Source organism: Numida meleagris, chromosome 9 (assembly GCF_002078875.1).
Source record: "Numida meleagris isolate 19003 breed g44 Domestic line chromosome 9, NumMel1.0, whole genome shotgun sequence".
In the NCBI taxonomy this organism is placed as follows: Eukaryota; Metazoa; Chordata; class Aves; order Galliformes; family Numididae; genus Numida; species Numida meleagris.
The window spans coordinates 9,727,169-9,743,256 of record NC_034417.1 but is presented as its reverse complement, the minus strand read 5'-3'; the positions used below and the strand labels follow the sequence as shown (position 1 = coordinate 9,743,256).

The 16,088-nt window shown below is 38.7% G+C and overlaps 1 protein-coding gene across 2 annotated transcripts in view; it reads left to right on the top strand.

Annotated features, from left to right (window-relative positions):
• The window catches only part of FBN1 (fibrillin 1), a 151,975-nt gene that overhangs the window by 113,558 nt on the left and 22,329 nt on the right, over positions 1-16,088 (top strand). For both annotated transcript variants that reach the window (XM_021407256.1, XM_021407258.1), the window contains 12 exons: positions 1,575-1,700; positions 3,262-3,384; positions 3,997-4,119; positions 4,996-5,160; positions 5,562-5,630; positions 5,745-5,870; positions 6,052-6,174; positions 6,632-6,790; positions 7,774-7,845; positions 10,091-10,216; positions 11,974-12,096; positions 15,589-15,714. In XM_021407256.1, coding sequence (XP_021262931.1) covers positions 1,575-1,700; positions 3,262-3,384; positions 3,997-4,119; positions 4,996-5,160; positions 5,562-5,630; positions 5,745-5,870; positions 6,052-6,174; positions 6,632-6,790; positions 7,774-7,845; positions 10,091-10,216; positions 11,974-12,096; positions 15,589-15,714 — 1,461 coding nt within the window. The remainder of the gene's footprint in view (positions 1-1,574; positions 1,701-3,261; positions 3,385-3,996; positions 4,120-4,995; positions 5,161-5,561; positions 5,631-5,744; positions 5,871-6,051; positions 6,175-6,631; positions 6,791-7,773; positions 7,846-10,090; positions 10,217-11,973; positions 12,097-15,588; positions 15,715-16,088) is intronic.

The following is a 16,088-nucleotide window of genomic DNA, read 5'->3' as shown; positions in this document are numbered from 1 at the left end:
TTGTAAGATCTCCATCTTTGGAATTACTAGGAACTCAGCTGGGCAAGGCTGTGAGCTATCTGATCTAATCTAAGCTGGACCAAATGACCTCCAGTGGTCCCTTACAACATAAGTTAGTCTATGGTTCAATATCAGACTTTAAAAATACAGCCACCTTTTAAAGATTTGAAATTATCCTTGCATGTCATCCTTCACTGTCTTCTAATTCACGTAAATTGCCAAAACTTGAAAGATACTGTGTATTATAATCTTGTCTAAAGCAGTCATTTTTTTCTCTTGATAAAATGAAAGTTTTCATTGAGCTTTTCTTGCTAGTAGGTTGAAAAATTATTAAAACAATGCTTGGTCATATAATTCACCCAATTAGTAAACCAGTTCATTGGCTGTCAACATTAGTATTTAAGTAGTAGGGCATGTGTATTAAAATAACTTTATAAAACCACCTAAAAATGTTTTTTCATAGATGAGTTTATATTGTCTGACCACTTTACTGCATCATCCTGAAAGCTGGTGTTGAGACACAGTGCTGACACGTAGAATGATGGAGGTGGCTGCTTTTGAAACCTCCTTTTATAAACTGTAAATGTGATTGTAAAAACGTTGCCAGAGAGCTAAGTTTCCCACCCATGCTTATGTCTTCTGCTTTGAAGAAGAGAGCAGTTTGTGTAGGCTTCGTCATCAGGAACCCAGCTATCGCACTAAGGAATTCAGTGCTGCTGGTAATGCTATACAGAGAGGGATCCTGTTCAGAATAAAGCCATATGATATGACATTTGGTGGGCCAGATTTTCAGCTTGTGCAAATCAGCAGCACTTTATGAATGACAGTAGTTTTCATGGCATCTGAGAAAATGGCTCCACGGGTTTAAGGCCAAATTTGAATCATTCCAATTTAAAAATGGACCCTGGGATTCCAGTTTAATTCAGTCTCTATAATTTAGTCTTGAATCTGATTGATCTCCTCAGTGGCCTCCATAACCTGCACACTGTCAGCTGCAACACATACGTTGTGATGTATAAAATGTCAGCTAGAAAATAATGGCTACAATCTATCTGAAGGGCAGTGTAATCCAGTACTACCAAGACTGCTTTTCTCAACTGTTAAATTGCAGTTTGATTTTGATGATATTTTCACCTCAGTGCCACTTTGCTAATATTTTCTGTTTGGCATAGGGGCAACCTATTACTGTATCTTTGTTCAGTGCGAAGTAAAACTCTTATCTCTGTTGCTGCCACTAGGCTTTTCTGTAATAGAAATGATAACAGTAATAAAATTCACGTGCTCATTCTGAGTCTAAATTTGACCCTGTGTACTGCCTCCGGTTTCTGTTAACTGGAGCTACTTTAGGAGTCTGTCCTTCTTGCTGAATTTGTTTTTTATTAGAAGTTGCATTTTCCTGATGTAGAAAATGTACCAGGCTGTTGCATGTAATAGCTTCTGAGCATAAGTAAACTATAGTTTCTTCTGCATGTGCAGAATTGTTAAAGTCCTTGAACACTGCATACTTTCGCTGAAACAAATGTTGTAGAAACACTGTGTTTACTATAAACCTGCAATTTCTCTTTCTTTCACAGACCTAGATGAATGCTCAGAAAACTTGAATCTCTGTGAAAATGGGCAGTGCCTCAATGCTCCAGGAGGATATCGCTGTGAATGTGATATGGGATTTTTGCCAAGTCTGGATGGGAAAGCATGTGAAGGTAACTCTCCGTAAGCTTTAAACAACACTCGACAAACTCTGCCTTAATAATATTTTATGTCTGAAAAATCTTGCAATTGCTTGCAGTTGTGGTGGCATTGAGAACTGCCTGAAAATTGTCAATAGTTGTTTTATTTGTTTATAGTCATATAAACAGAAAAAGTTTGCTGGTATTTATTATGAGCATCTGGGTCTTCACTGTCCTGTTGTATAGAGAGAAAAGGTTTTTGGAGACCATCTTACCACATGTTATTTGTGGTGTGATTGGTGATCCAAACGGCTTGATCAGCAGCTGTTTCATCTTGGTTAGTTTGCAAATCGTTCTTCATTTTATTCATTACAGTTAAGCAGAAAGTGTTGTTATTTTGGCTTTGTGTATATGAAGCTGAAAAACACTGTTTGGTAGCTAATAAAGTGAACCTGTATTGAGGGCTTCTGCCACATGCAGAATCAGAATTTGAAGCCTTGCAGAAAGTTTTTGTACTTACCTGTTTACCAGTCTTTTGTAGGAGCTTTGCGTATAAAAAGATTAACAAAAAAAGAACCAACAAATTAAATATCTTGCCAATGTGATTAAGGTCATATATTCAGTAGTAACATTTGAAATCCACAGTTTGTGTGGCACTTATCAGTTAAGCCAGTTAAGAAGCAGCAGCCGTATCATCTGACATACTAATAACTCAGAAGAACTAACGTTTGATGGAGTTCATAAGTGCACCACTATAAATAGGATTTTTCCCCCCAGAAGTGTTCTGTGCATTATTTTAAGTAATCCACCAAGAGAAATAATTTATGAGCGTGAATTTTTATGTAAACTAAAACAATACTGGGTTTCATAGTGTTTCGTGCAACAATTTACTTAGAAAGCTTTTAGCTAGCTTTAAATAGCTTATATAGAGCCTAACTCCTGTTGCTAAAACAGACTATCCTGGATGTCTCGGATGTGTACACTAAATGCAGTATTTGAAGGTTCTTTGTGAACATTCTTCTTTATATCGTATCAAGTTAGCTGTTCTTTGTGCAGTGCATACAGCATTCCTTAAATGCTGAATTGGATATGATGATTCAGACAAGCAGCACAAGTGAGCTCCAGGTGCCAAACTCAAAATCTGTCAAATGCAGGAACCTGAATATTAGTATTCGCTTTTGTGCCCAAGTTGTTGCTTTTTTGTGTTGTGTTTTTTTTTTTTTTTTAATTTTGTTTCACTGAAGTCCTGCTTTCTGGAGATGGCTGCTGATTTAGGAGAAACTTCATTTTTAAAGCTTATCTCCTGCCATGTTTAATTTTGCTAGTTGTCAGGTTAGCCCACTAATAAGCTCAGATTGTTCCTGGCATGGCTTCTAGTGACACTGGAAAGAGCCTTTTGCCCAAAACAAAGGCTATGGATTAGGTTACTTAGGCCTCAAGTATTAATCTTGCTTGTTATTTTTTCTGGTCTTACGCAGTGTGCAGGAGCAGTTGGCTTCCAGATTCATGTTTTCTGAACCTTTTTGTAGTTTCTTGTATCTGTATTAAAAAGTTGAAGAAAATTCATATTTGTCCCCTCCTGTTTCTCTGTCAGATATTGATGAGTGCTCACTTCCCAACATCTGTGTCTACGGAACTTGTCATAACCTTCCTGGACTTTTCCGATGCGAGTGTGAAGTGGGCTATGAATTGGACAGAAGTGGTGGTAATTGCACAGGTAAAGATGATTTTGAACAGCATGCTTTTTAATTTTCTGTTAGTGTTATAATCAACTCCATAGGAAATTCTAATATAAATCTATACATATCAGCCTGGATATAAGGAAAATGCGCCCTTCCCTACTGTATAGCACAGAGAGAAAACTCAGTGGGGACTGTACTCAACTGGAGACTAGTGGCCTTCTCTACACTGCTCTTTCCCATTCTTTGTCAGCCTCTGATATCACACTGGCTTAAGGGAAGTAGGAAAGAAATACAGCAAAGATTAACAGTTCTACCTGCTCGCATCTTCCAGGCAGAGATGTCTTGTGCCCTGTAGTTTCCATTCACAATACTGTATTGTAAGCTATGATCTTGTTATGTAGCTTTCCCTTAAGAGTTTCTGAATACTATAGGTAAATTCATAGGTTGTTTCCACTTTTTTTTCCCAGTGTAATGAAGAATTGATTTCAGGTTAGTGTTATACTTCTAAAGTGTCTGTGTACATTTTGAAGCTTCTTGGAGATCAGTACTTCAGAAATAATGGATTTATGGTGGTCAGCATATGTTATTCGATATATTGATAGTGTCCTTGTGAATTTGCTTACCTCCTGCTGTTTTTTTTCTTGCAGATGTTAATGAATGTGCAGATCCCACAACCTGCATTAGTGGCACATGTGTCAATACTGCTGGTAGTTACACCTGTGAGTGCCCTCCAGATTTTGAGCTGAATCCCACCCGCGTTGGCTGTGTTGGTAAGGGACTGCTCATCGCATTCATTAACAAGTGAAGTTGCACAGAGAGGCTGTAAGGCTAACTGTTTAGGGACAAAGTTCTAGGTCACGGAAGAGGGCTAGAACAAACTCCAACTCTCACCCCACTGCCCCTGGCTTTAGAAGTTCTAATAGTGCAGTGGGAATATGCCCAGAGTGATGTAGTATGCCAGCAGTGCCTTGCTGCCAGGACCAAACCCTTGGGGCTTGTTACAACTGTCCACAATTTACAGCAGGCATGAGACAATTTTAAATTTCATCAAGCTTAAACCAACGTCCAGCTGGCCCCAAGATGGCAGGCAAATGAAGTCGTGGCACAAAGCCACTCATGCTCTTGTAGTATTGCGTGCAGCTTGGCTAGATGCAGCTTTCATGACCAATGGAGGTACTGTTGTATTAGACTTCAACTGCTTGGTACTCCTCTGATATTTTTTGGCTTTCATTTGTCTAAGTGGGCATAGAGATGCTCAAAAAATTTGAATGTATTTAAAATTCCTAATGTGTAGATGTTTTCATTCTGTTAAACCTCAAAGAGAGGAGAAAGCAATATTTTTCTGGAACTGGAAGGATGTGTAAACGTGGGTGACAATGTAAATCAAAATGAGAAAAGGCCTGGCTGAATTCCCTGGTCATGTTGAATAAATTCCCTACTTTGTGAGAAGTTCAACAAAGCAAAGAGATGGGGCAGCACTGTCCTGTCAAGGGAGAAGGGCTGGGTCCTCTCGGACAACACGAGTTACTTTCCTTGGCCTCCTACAGGAAAGGAGGGCTTTTTGAAGGTATGCCTATCATGAGATACTGTTTGTTACTTGCTTTCCCCTCTGCTAATATGTTTGTTATTATGTGCATTCTGAATAGATACACGATCTGGCAACTGTTACCTGGACATTAAAACTCGTGGAGATAATGGTGGCACCTTCTGCAGCAATGAGATTGGAGTGGGTGTTTCTAAGGCTTCCTGTTGCTGCTCCCTGGGCAGAGCTTGGGGAGTTCCCTGTGAACAGTGCCCATCTGTGAACACAAGTAAGTCAGCTTTCCTGGGTTAGAGTTAACGATACTTCTTTTTTTGTTTTGTCTTGTTTTTCTAATTTAGCCAGGTAACTCAAGTACTGGTGTTATCATTTATTGTATACATGCAGGGAAGAGGTTTTTGAAGAACCTCATCACTGTTAATCAAAACTTTTACTAGCCTTTCAAAAAAATTATTTGTTTAGAATGCTATTATCACTTTTGTGTAAGTACGCTATTAGATAAAATGCTTGACATTACAAAATGGAATAGCAGCTGTAAAACCTAATGTTGATATCTGGTTACTTAGTATCTTTACATTTAAATTTTCCTGTAATAATTTGACAAATTTTCAAGGATAATTATGCTGAAAATGTTTCTACTATTACAGATTCATAATTATATTTTGTTTTCAGCTGAGTATAAGGTTCTTTGCCCTGGAGGAGAAGGTTTCCGACCAAACCCTATTACAGTTATATTAGAGGGTAATGTAAACATTTTCCTATTTTTACACGTTTAAAACTATGAAACTCTTCAGAGAGTGTTGTTTTTCATGGAAAAGTCTGAATGAGATAATGTCTGTGCATTTGTTTGGACAGATATTGATGAATGTCAAGAACTGCCTGGGCTCTGCCAAGGAGGAAAGTGCATTAATACATTTGGTAGCTTCCAGTGTCAGTGTCCATCAGGGTACTATTTGAATGAGGAGACTCGAGTATGTGATGGTACGTAGCATTTACTTAACTATTCTTCTGCTTTTATTTGTATAAAATGATGAAAAATCATCATGTAGCAGAATGATCTCTCCTTGACAATGAACCTTAGGTGTTGCCGAGACATTTTTGTTCTTGGAAGCATAATGAGAAAATTGCTGTGGCCACTCACTGCCTTTTTGTTCTCTTCTAGATGTGAATGAGTGTGATACACCTGGCATTTGTGGACCTGGCACATGTTACAATACTGTTGGAAACTACACCTGCATCTGTCCTCCTGATTACATGCAAGTCAATGGAGGGAACAACTGTATGGGTATGTAGGTTTTTTTTAAGCTTTATCTTCGTGCTTTGGGCCAGGGCTGTAGCTCACACAAATCATAATTATTTCTCAAATTTAGTTATATGAGAGTTAACTGAATAGAAGATCTAGCTTCTTACATGAATTTTATTGCATAAATCACAATAGATCACTTTTATTAGTTTTTTTAGTATCTCATCAGAATAACTCTTTTGATTTGATATTTTCTGTGTTCATTCCTTCCAGTTTTCACCTCAGCTTTTTGGTTAAAAGCTTCTGCAGGTGATTACTAAAATTAGAAATACTGTAGGAACAAATTTAATGTAGAATTTTACACTGCCACAGCAGCTACTTGATAGCCATCTAAAAAGTACATACATGAAGGAGGTAGCTCCTAAACCCTTCAGGTTCATCATCATCCATAAGAGTTGCTAATGCATTGCCCTCTGGTTTTGCTTTTTCGTTTTCACAGATATGAGAAGAAGTCTGTGCTACAGAAATTACTATGCTGACAATCAAACCTGTGATGGCGAGCTACTCTTTAATATGACCAAGAAAATGTGCTGCTGTTCGTACAACATTGGACGTGCTTGGAATAAGCCTTGTGAACAGTGTCCTATCCCTAGCACTGGTATTTTTTTTTTCTCATTGCAAAGCTATTTGTAAGCTTTAGTAACAGGTTTACTGTTAGCAGGTGTAACGCTGTTAGAGAAAGAGATGTGATTGCTTTTGTCTCATGTGTCTAAAATGAAGAGATTAATTACTTTTGGTCTGTATGGGGTCAGCCCTTGTCACAGTGAAGGCATATGTTTAAATCCTTTTGGAGTGGTGTGTGTGCAGTCTGCTGGGCCATGCGTGTCTCTTTTGTGACAGTTTCCCTGGATGAGAGACTTCATGCTGTACAGTTTGATCTGCCTCTTTGCAAATGCCTACCAGTCAAGGCATACTGAGGCAAGGAGAAGACTGGCATTGCTCCAACAAATATTGTGTGTGCCGCGCTGTGCCCTGGCTGCTGATTGCTATGAGGGGCCTTTCTGTTAACCATGAGTTTACAGAGGTACCTCAGTTTCTTCTGAGAATGATCTGTGTCAAGCAGCTACATATAAGATGTAGCAGTTTCTGGATGAATTGTGTGGGCATACAGGAAACCTCCACATTGGGAAAGGCTGCATAGTTGAGCCTTGGACTTCCCGCTCTGTTTTGAGTTGGTTTGCTTCAAGAACAAACTTCCTAGACAATTAATTGGATAACTTCCAACTTATAGTTCAGATTTTTTAAAGTCAGATCTGGACTTGCACTCAGAAAATATAATGCAGAGATAAGCATATGCACAGGAAAACCAGGATGTGAGCCCAAGTCCTCTGCATCTTTGTATATACTATTCTCAGAGTCCTATGAATGAGAAGCTGTGTGTGTACCAAGCACATCACAGAGTGAGCCCTGGAGGTATGCATACTTCTGCGTGCCTTGCAGGTGCTGAAAAGCAGAATAAGAAAATTCTTAGCAAAAGATGTAGAGAATTTTTGACTGTTGATTAAGGATATATTGAATTTTTGGCTGTTGATTAACTCAAAATATGCTTTGTTTCCCTGCTGCTTTGTTTTCTTGTTGCAGATGAGTTCTCCACACTCTGTGGAAGTCAAAGGCCTGGCTTCTTCATCGACATTTACACAGGATTACCAGTTGGTGAGTTGTGACTTCTATTCTGAACTAAATTCTGTACTACCTCTGCCCAGGGAAGAGAGGAAGTTTCCTTTCCCAATTATTTATTTCAGTGTGATGGAGTTGAACCTTCCATCTAGCTCTGAGCCTGCAAGCTTTCTGTATAGCTCCTCCTAGCTGGCAGCAATGATTACTGCTGCTTGTTATTAAGGCAAAATAAAGCTGTGAAGAAACTGTCATTAGGCCTACATGAGCAGGGCACAGATTACCAAGCATACAAGAACTGGGAGTAAGGCCAATCTGCATTTGGTCTGGGTGGAATTAGGACTCTTTCCCTGAGACTAAAGCACAGATTTAATTTGACATTTCACACCAGTCCCCAAGTGTATTGGTTTGACACAAAAATCCTTTTTTCTGTTTAACTGGAATATTTCTCACATGTGTTATTGTGTATAACTTTTGAATGGTGAGTAACAAATTGCAAAACAAAAAGAGGGAGAGAATGAGAAATTCAAAGGCAAGGATCTGAGTAAGTCCCTGGGACTCCATTTTGCTTCTATTCACAGAAGAATGCAAATAAGAAGCAGATAATATGCCCTTTAACAAACAGACAGCACTCAGGTGCTTTAGGATTAAGCTGTTGCTGTGATGCAGTGTTCAGCTAGTTAGGTAAAAGTATTTCTAGTTAAAGTAGAGAATGTCTTTTTTTTAAAAGGAGTTACTGAAATGTGCAATATTTATGATGTACCAGGCTTGTTTCTCACAAGCAAAGTTTCCACTTCTCATTGTTAGCATTAGCCCAGATCGTTATCAGCTGGGCCATTCATCAACAAAAGGCAAGAAGCACTAAGGCTTTTCCTGAGCATCTATTCAGAATCTTGGGAATCTATATTCAGCCATGTAAACTCAATGGGATATAGCACTGCAGAGAGACCTTCGATCATCCTAGCATGCATAAGTAAAAGTTGCACCTGTAACAGTGTGCGTGCCAGGAGTGTTGCAGTCAGTTCTCTCCACTCTATCACACCGCAGAGCAGTGCACGTGCAGGAACCAACTGAAACAAAAGAGCCATCCCAGAGAGGCCGCCAACACATTCCAGTGCAGCACTGTGGTGAGAGCGGTGAACACACAGCTTTACATCGTGCAAGCTATAGGCTCTCCCTGCTGCTATGGCGTCTTGGTGGGTGTCACTAGGTTGCAGCATTCATCCTGATGCTTTTGCTGAGCATCTCCTGGTGTCCCTTACGTCTGTAGGCACCGAGCATGGTAACAAGGTAGTGTATGCTTTGCAGGGACAGTGCTCTGTGCACCTTGTAATATTTGATCACAGTCTTTACGTGTTACTCATCTGTTGTTTGGATCAAAGTTCTGTAGACTTACCCCAGGTGGTTGTTTCAGAGAGGGAGGTAGTTCTGTTAATCCTTATTTTTAATCAGAGGACAAAAATGTAGTAGTAAAAAAATAAAATTAGAAAATGAAAAAAAAAGACATTAGCTGGTTAAAACCCACGTTAGCTGCTCATTCCCCACTATATTCTGTCTCGTATACAACCACGCATGTAGCAGTTTTTACTAAAGGGAGTGGTTGTGGGGGAGTCTCTGTTTCTTGTTGTCAGAATATTTAAGATAATTAACTTAAGAACCCAATAGACAGGACATATACAATTGAAATAACAGCTGTTTTTTTTCTGCCAAAATCAATTACTTAACTTAGGTATAAGTAGGACATTGGCAAATCCTCGTGGCCTGGCTTAATCAATCTAATTAATAGCATGTTGGCATCACTTCAAATGTTACCTGGCATTGGCACTCCCAAACTATTACAGAAATACATGGTTATTACCCAGATTAGAGAGAGTAAAACAGTGCAAACTGAGTTCTGATCAGTGCTTGCATGCAGTTCTCCTGTATTAAAACAAAGGCGGTTACATTGTCTCCATTCAGCTCTTCCCAGTAACTCCATTTCAGCACTCAGAATGGATGAGCAGGTTCATCAGGGCTGTGGATGGGAGAGATGAGGAAGGATGCATGCTAACTCCTGCCTTCCTGTGTGGCAGGATAGATCTGGGTTACAGTGAAGAGTTCTTGAGGAAACAAGAAATTTCTGCATTTCTATGATTTGGGAAATCTCACTCACCATTGCAGTTGGGAATGTTCTGATGCTCACATACGTTTGATAGTTTTAGGAAGGATAAATGTAAGATGTAGTATGTAGCAGAGAATTTCATGAAGTGCCATTTACAAGTATTCAAAAAATTTCTTATTGCAGATATTGATGAATGCAGAGAGATTCCTGGAGTGTGTGAAAATGGGATCTGTATAAACATGGTTGGCAGCTTCCGATGCGAGTGTCCTGTGGGTTTCTTCTACAATGACAAGCTACTGATCTGTGAAGGTAGAGTGCTGATCTCATTCAGAGAAATTTTGTTTCACCAGCTGGCAATTCAGGCAGTGGCAAATATGATATGTTTGCAAGTCACTCTTAACAAAGGCAAACACTGGTATCAGTGTAATTGGTCATGTTAATTAAAACTTTTTGAATTCTTTTGCATAGAAAATACCAGATTTTTCATCAGACATCTCAGGCACTGAAGGAGCATGAATCAGCAGTCATGGGAAGAAACATTGTTTTTCACATTTGACAGTAAAGCCAAGAAAAAAAGAGTTGTCTTGAGTCACATCACAAGAATTATTATTTTACTCCACGATGTTTTTTTCTTATGGAACAAAGATTTCTGTAAATAGTAAAAACACATGATAGCTTATTTGCCAATTTAAACACTTTATAACATTGTCAGTTTTGTGAGGAAACTGAAGACAGTAATGTGAGTTGTTTCATTCCCCAATGTGGTTTATGACTGCTGACAAAATGAGTACTGCAGAGCATGATATCGAGGAGCTTCAAATACAAGCATCTTCTGTACACACCTTCTAACTGAAACATACTTACATTTCTAGGGAAATAAAGTTCTCTATTTAATTTGAAAAACCCAAGTGAAAATAAGGGTTGTACAGACTTTGACCCAAGCTTGAATCAGTTCAGGGGATAGCCTCTGCTGTGCCATCCAGTGCTGTGGATGCTGTTTAAAGAGAATAAAATTGCATTTAAGTACGGTGCTCCTCCCCATTTTTTTTTCCAGAGTAAGGTTGATTTTTTGCTGTCAATATCCATTATTAGAGTGTGATTGTGAGTCACCTCTCTTACACTGTGTATTTCTCTAAGAAGATTATGCTACAGTTATCTCTTGGCTATACCATCTTCTCTATAAAATGCTTCGTCTCCCTTCCATATTCTGGGAACCAAGGAGCATGCGGCAATCCATCCACAGTAAAACTCTACTTTTGTGAATCCATCTTCAGAACTTAAAAAACAAATCCAGTTCTAATGCTTTCTTTTCATACCTTGTCTCACACCTTGTGAAATTGACTTTTTGCCATCAGACAGATTCTTACTGCCTTACTCTGTCTGGGTCACTAGTACCTGAGGTATTGGTCTCTAAGATCCTACTACTAGTACAAATAGCACGTGGTAGTACAGCGATCCTGAGTGAGTGTGCTTCCTTCAACAGGCAGCCATCCACAGGAAAGAAACCAGGGCTGAACTTACCAAATTGTAAGCACAGAGCAATGTCACAAAAGGAAAAAGTGTTACCCATCTATTCCTCATATATTTTCCTTAGTAGGGAAAACTGGTTGAATTTTTTTTGCCTGAAGTTTGATGTTGCTGTTTACATTGAGAGATACTAATGTCCAACATGGATCTCAAGTCTTTGTTATGATCAAGGGAGATCCTTGTGATATCTACATAGAGATCTATGCAGGCATATTCTGATAACAGTCTAAGATTGAAATCCATCCAAATGAAATATTGCAACAGGCCTTTCCTGTGCATTCTAACACCTTCAGGAAAGCATTATATCACTCTTCTAAACAGGACTGAATTTTGCAAATGGAGAATGTGGATTTGGGGTCATTTCAGGGAAAAAGCTAAATTTGACTAGATGCCTACTTTTATCAATATATTGATGTTTTCACAGTTTAAATGAAGTTCATATACTTGGTAAGACAGTATTCCATAGCACTAAAAACAATCTGGTTTTGTTGTCATTCTCGTGGTTACCATAGCGGTCACATTCTTTCTTGTATTGACAGATATTGATGAATGCCAAAATGGACCAGTGTGTCAGCAAAATGCAGAATGTGTCAACACAGCTGGTAGCTACCGTTGTGACTGTAAACCTGGCTATAGGTTCACATCAACTGGCCGCTGCACCGGTGAGTACTTCTGGCTTCTTTGGATGAATGTCTGCAGAAAGTAATAGCTTTTAAGAGAAGCTTAAAAAGCATCTCTTCCTCTTCAGGAAGATGCATATTTTATTATACTAGGAGATGATGCTGGCTCCAGGAACCCTCCTTTTAAAGCCCTTTAGGGATTCCCATAAACATTCTGCTAATTACCAGAAATCTGTTGGGCCTATCCCACAAAGGCATAAATGATACTTACATGAGTATTTGTCTTCCACTCTATCCCACTGACTGCGAAGATATTTCTTTAGACCGAGTTATTCACTGTTTCTTGACTAGCTATTTTCTGACACTAAAAATTCAGCTACTGTCTGGACAGAGAACATGCAGTATTTTTCCCGTCCTCTGCACAAATTATTTTTTCATTTTAATTTTCTGGATGTGTTTTAGCACTTTATTTGCCAGCTATATTTTCACAAATAGAACACAGCTTTCTGGGGTCTCTTCTGATAAGGTGGACTTATCTGCTAGGCCACATGCAATAACTAACTTAAAAAGCTTATTGTTAAACTTCCTAACTTTTCTGTGGGTTTAACCAGGCCCCAGAACATTATTTTTAAATACTCCCTGAGTGGGACTGCAGTTCTTTAATCTATTTGCTCTTTCTTTTAAAATCATAGTCCAGAGAGGCATTTGTGTTGATTACTTGAAGAATTGCAGAGATTTTAAAGAGTGCTGGCAGCCAAGCAGCTGTAAATACTACATACATTGCTGTACAAAATAATAATTACAAAGGAAATTGGTAACATTTTCCTTGAGATTTTGCTTTTGAGTACTTGAGTCTGAGGAAATGTACTTTCCCTGCAGTGTAGTTCTTCATTGTTTTGTGAGACTCTTGAGGGAAAAGGGTGTAGGGGCAACCAGAACCCTACTATGAGAACTGAGACTTTGTTTTGTAAAGCTATGCAGTGGCACATGTAAATATTCAATATATTCTCAATGTAATTGTTTTTATGCATTCATTACAGTAGTACAGGAAGAGCCAGGGAAGGTTCTGATATGGGTTACAATAAACCAGCATGAATTGGCACAAATAGTAATACTTCCCTGTATTTTGCTCTTATTTTATGTTTAGTGAAAATAAACAATTAGAGTAAAAATAAAAGTGGTTGATAAAGTACTTGATCCAGCAAAGAAAGGAAACTCCTAATGGCTTTGCTGAGAGCAGAGTGCGAAGCACCTTGCGATATTGAATCAGTCATGCTACTGCATGGAAAGGGATTACACTCCAGTGGCTTGTATCTTGTTGAGTCAAAACTATGGTGTATCGTGTTCACTAGGGCTATGAGTACTACATTTACCTTACTATAAAAATGGCATTCTTCTGGCGATATTCTTTTGTGATATAAAACATAATCTTTTCATAGAAACGCTTATATTCTGCCTCCCAGTCTCTTTACTGTGGGGGTGGTTGAACAATGGAACAGGCTTCTCAGAGAGGTAGTTGATGCCTCATGCCTGTTGGTGTTCAAGAGGCAGTTGGATAATGCCCTCATTAATGTGCTGTAATTTATGGTTTGCCATGAGGTGGTCAGGCAGTTGAACTAGATGACCTTTAAAGGACCCTTCTCCCCTCACCCCAAAAGAAGTTATTTTTGCCTGGGACTTTAATTCACTGTTCGTAGAGCACTGAAGAAAGCTGAAGTTTTTCTTTCTCCATCACTCTTCTAAGATGAGAGAATTTGGAATTCTTAAGTTTTAATATTATCCAGCATTGGTTTCCTTCCTGCCTTCTTTGGACTCGTTAGCAGGAGTATCATTAATAGCATTAGGAGAGCAGTGAACCCTCATTCAAAGCTACTAATGTCCCCACTGGAAGTACAGTAATCCTAGGGATAGGGGTTACTGGGATTGTCCATGTACTTAGTACAGTGTGGAGAACAGGCAGTGGTGGAAGAAAAACAAAATTTAGTACATGCAGTTCTTTGCAATTATGAATGACTTCACTCTTTGTTTTGCAAAGCACGGGGACTGGTTTGTTATGAAACTGAATCTGTCTTGCTTAAATTGTATGTAAAGGAAGATTACAGAACACTAAAATCTAATGGATTCTAGTACAAACTTATGGGAGCACCTCAGTTATTGTGTTTTGGAGCTGCATCAGGCAAAATGCCAAGAAGCATATTGAATCAAACCAGCTTTTGTTGTTGACAAGGTCAAAAGAGAGATCTTGTTTGATTTATGTTTCTTATTTTTTAATGGAAAAAATGTACTGGACAGCAAACATTTTGTTCTTTGACATTTTGTTTCCCTTGTTATTGGTAAAATCCTGGGTTCTGCCTGAAAGCATTCGTAGCTGAGGAAAGGAAGACTGGGGGGGGATCTGATTAATGCTTATAAATATCTAAAGGGGGATGGGAGGCAAATGGATGAAGCTAGGCTCTTCTTGGTGGTGTGTAGTAATAGGACATGGAAAAATGGCCTAAAACTTGAACAGAGGAAGTTCCATACAAACATGCAGGAGAACTTCTTTACAGTAAGGATGACTGAGCACTAGAACAAGCTGCCTAGAGAAGTGGTGGAGTCTCCTTCTCTGGGGATGTTCAAGACCCATCTGAACACTGACCTGTCCAACCTACTGTAGAGAAGCTCCTTTAGCAGGGGGTGGGACTCCATGTTCTCTTGAGGTCCTTTCCAGCCCCTGCAATTCTGTGATTCTGTGATAACAAGAGCAGCAGGAAGCAGTCAGCTATCATACTAGTGTAATAAATGCCCTGCTATTGTAAGGCAGCATATCACATGTTGGCAGGATAGATTTCCCCATCTTTCTCTGCACAATTATGCAGATGAATGCTTGCTTCTGATGGCAAAACATTTTCTGGCTTCATACAGGAGTAGTTCTTGTTGTTTGAGTTTATTGTGCCCTATTTGTCTGGTTTTCAGCATCATCGCGTTGCATGCTACAACACACATGTATACATGTACTCATTTTATCTCCGCATAGAGTGGCTAATATTTTAATGCATTTTTTCTTTCTGTAAGCTGACTGAGAAAAGTTCAGTTTTATATTATTTCAGTAAGTCAATCAAGCATACAATCTAATATGGCTAAAAGCAAGTAGTTGCTTCCGTGGGTATACAAACTGTGATATATGTGAGGCTTTCTATCTGCTGTAAGTCTATGTAAAACACTCAGAGATCTCCTGATGTAATTTTGTGTCATTAGTTCTACTTTTTTGAATCCATAGTGACATATCTTCTTTCCCGCAAAAAATATTTCATTATTTCATATTTCAAAATTTTTACACTAGATTTTTTTCAGCTCCACAAATGTTGGAAAATATTACTTACAAATAGCCCATCTTCAGAGATTTTCTTCAAAATGCTTTTGTTGTTAATAAATTGAAAATACTCATTGATGGTATAAACATGCACCGGTTTCTAACTCATGTTTGCTGCTACTTCATCTTTCCAGGCTTGTAGTTTAGAGGTGTTAACTTTCAGTGTGCTACTTTGCTTCCAGATCGGAATGAATGTCAAGAAATTCCTAATATCTGCAGCCATGGGCAGTGTATTGACACTGTCGGAAGTTTTTACTGCATTTGTCACAATGGATTCAAGACCAATGATGACAGAACAATGTGTATAGGCAAGTATACCAAATTAAACTGTACTTAATGAGTATCTTAATGGAAGTCTATCCTCCCTGTCATAAGGAATGGCATTACAAGAACTGACTGTGAACCATCTACCTCCAGGCAAAGATGCAAAACCACCATAGCTGACTACTGGAGATGATAAGAAGCTGATAATGAAGGAAGAATGTCTCGTTACTGTAGACAGACAGTTTAAATATATATGTCCTGTTTTATTGACTGCTAATTCCTGCATTTTTTTCAGAAGAATAATTCTTTCTTCAGAGTTTTCTGAAACATTTTGTCTCATTCCTTCCTTTAGGCAAGAAATCTAGTAGATGAATATTGCAATGTGGCAATTCTATATAGCCTACTTGTTGACAGAGAA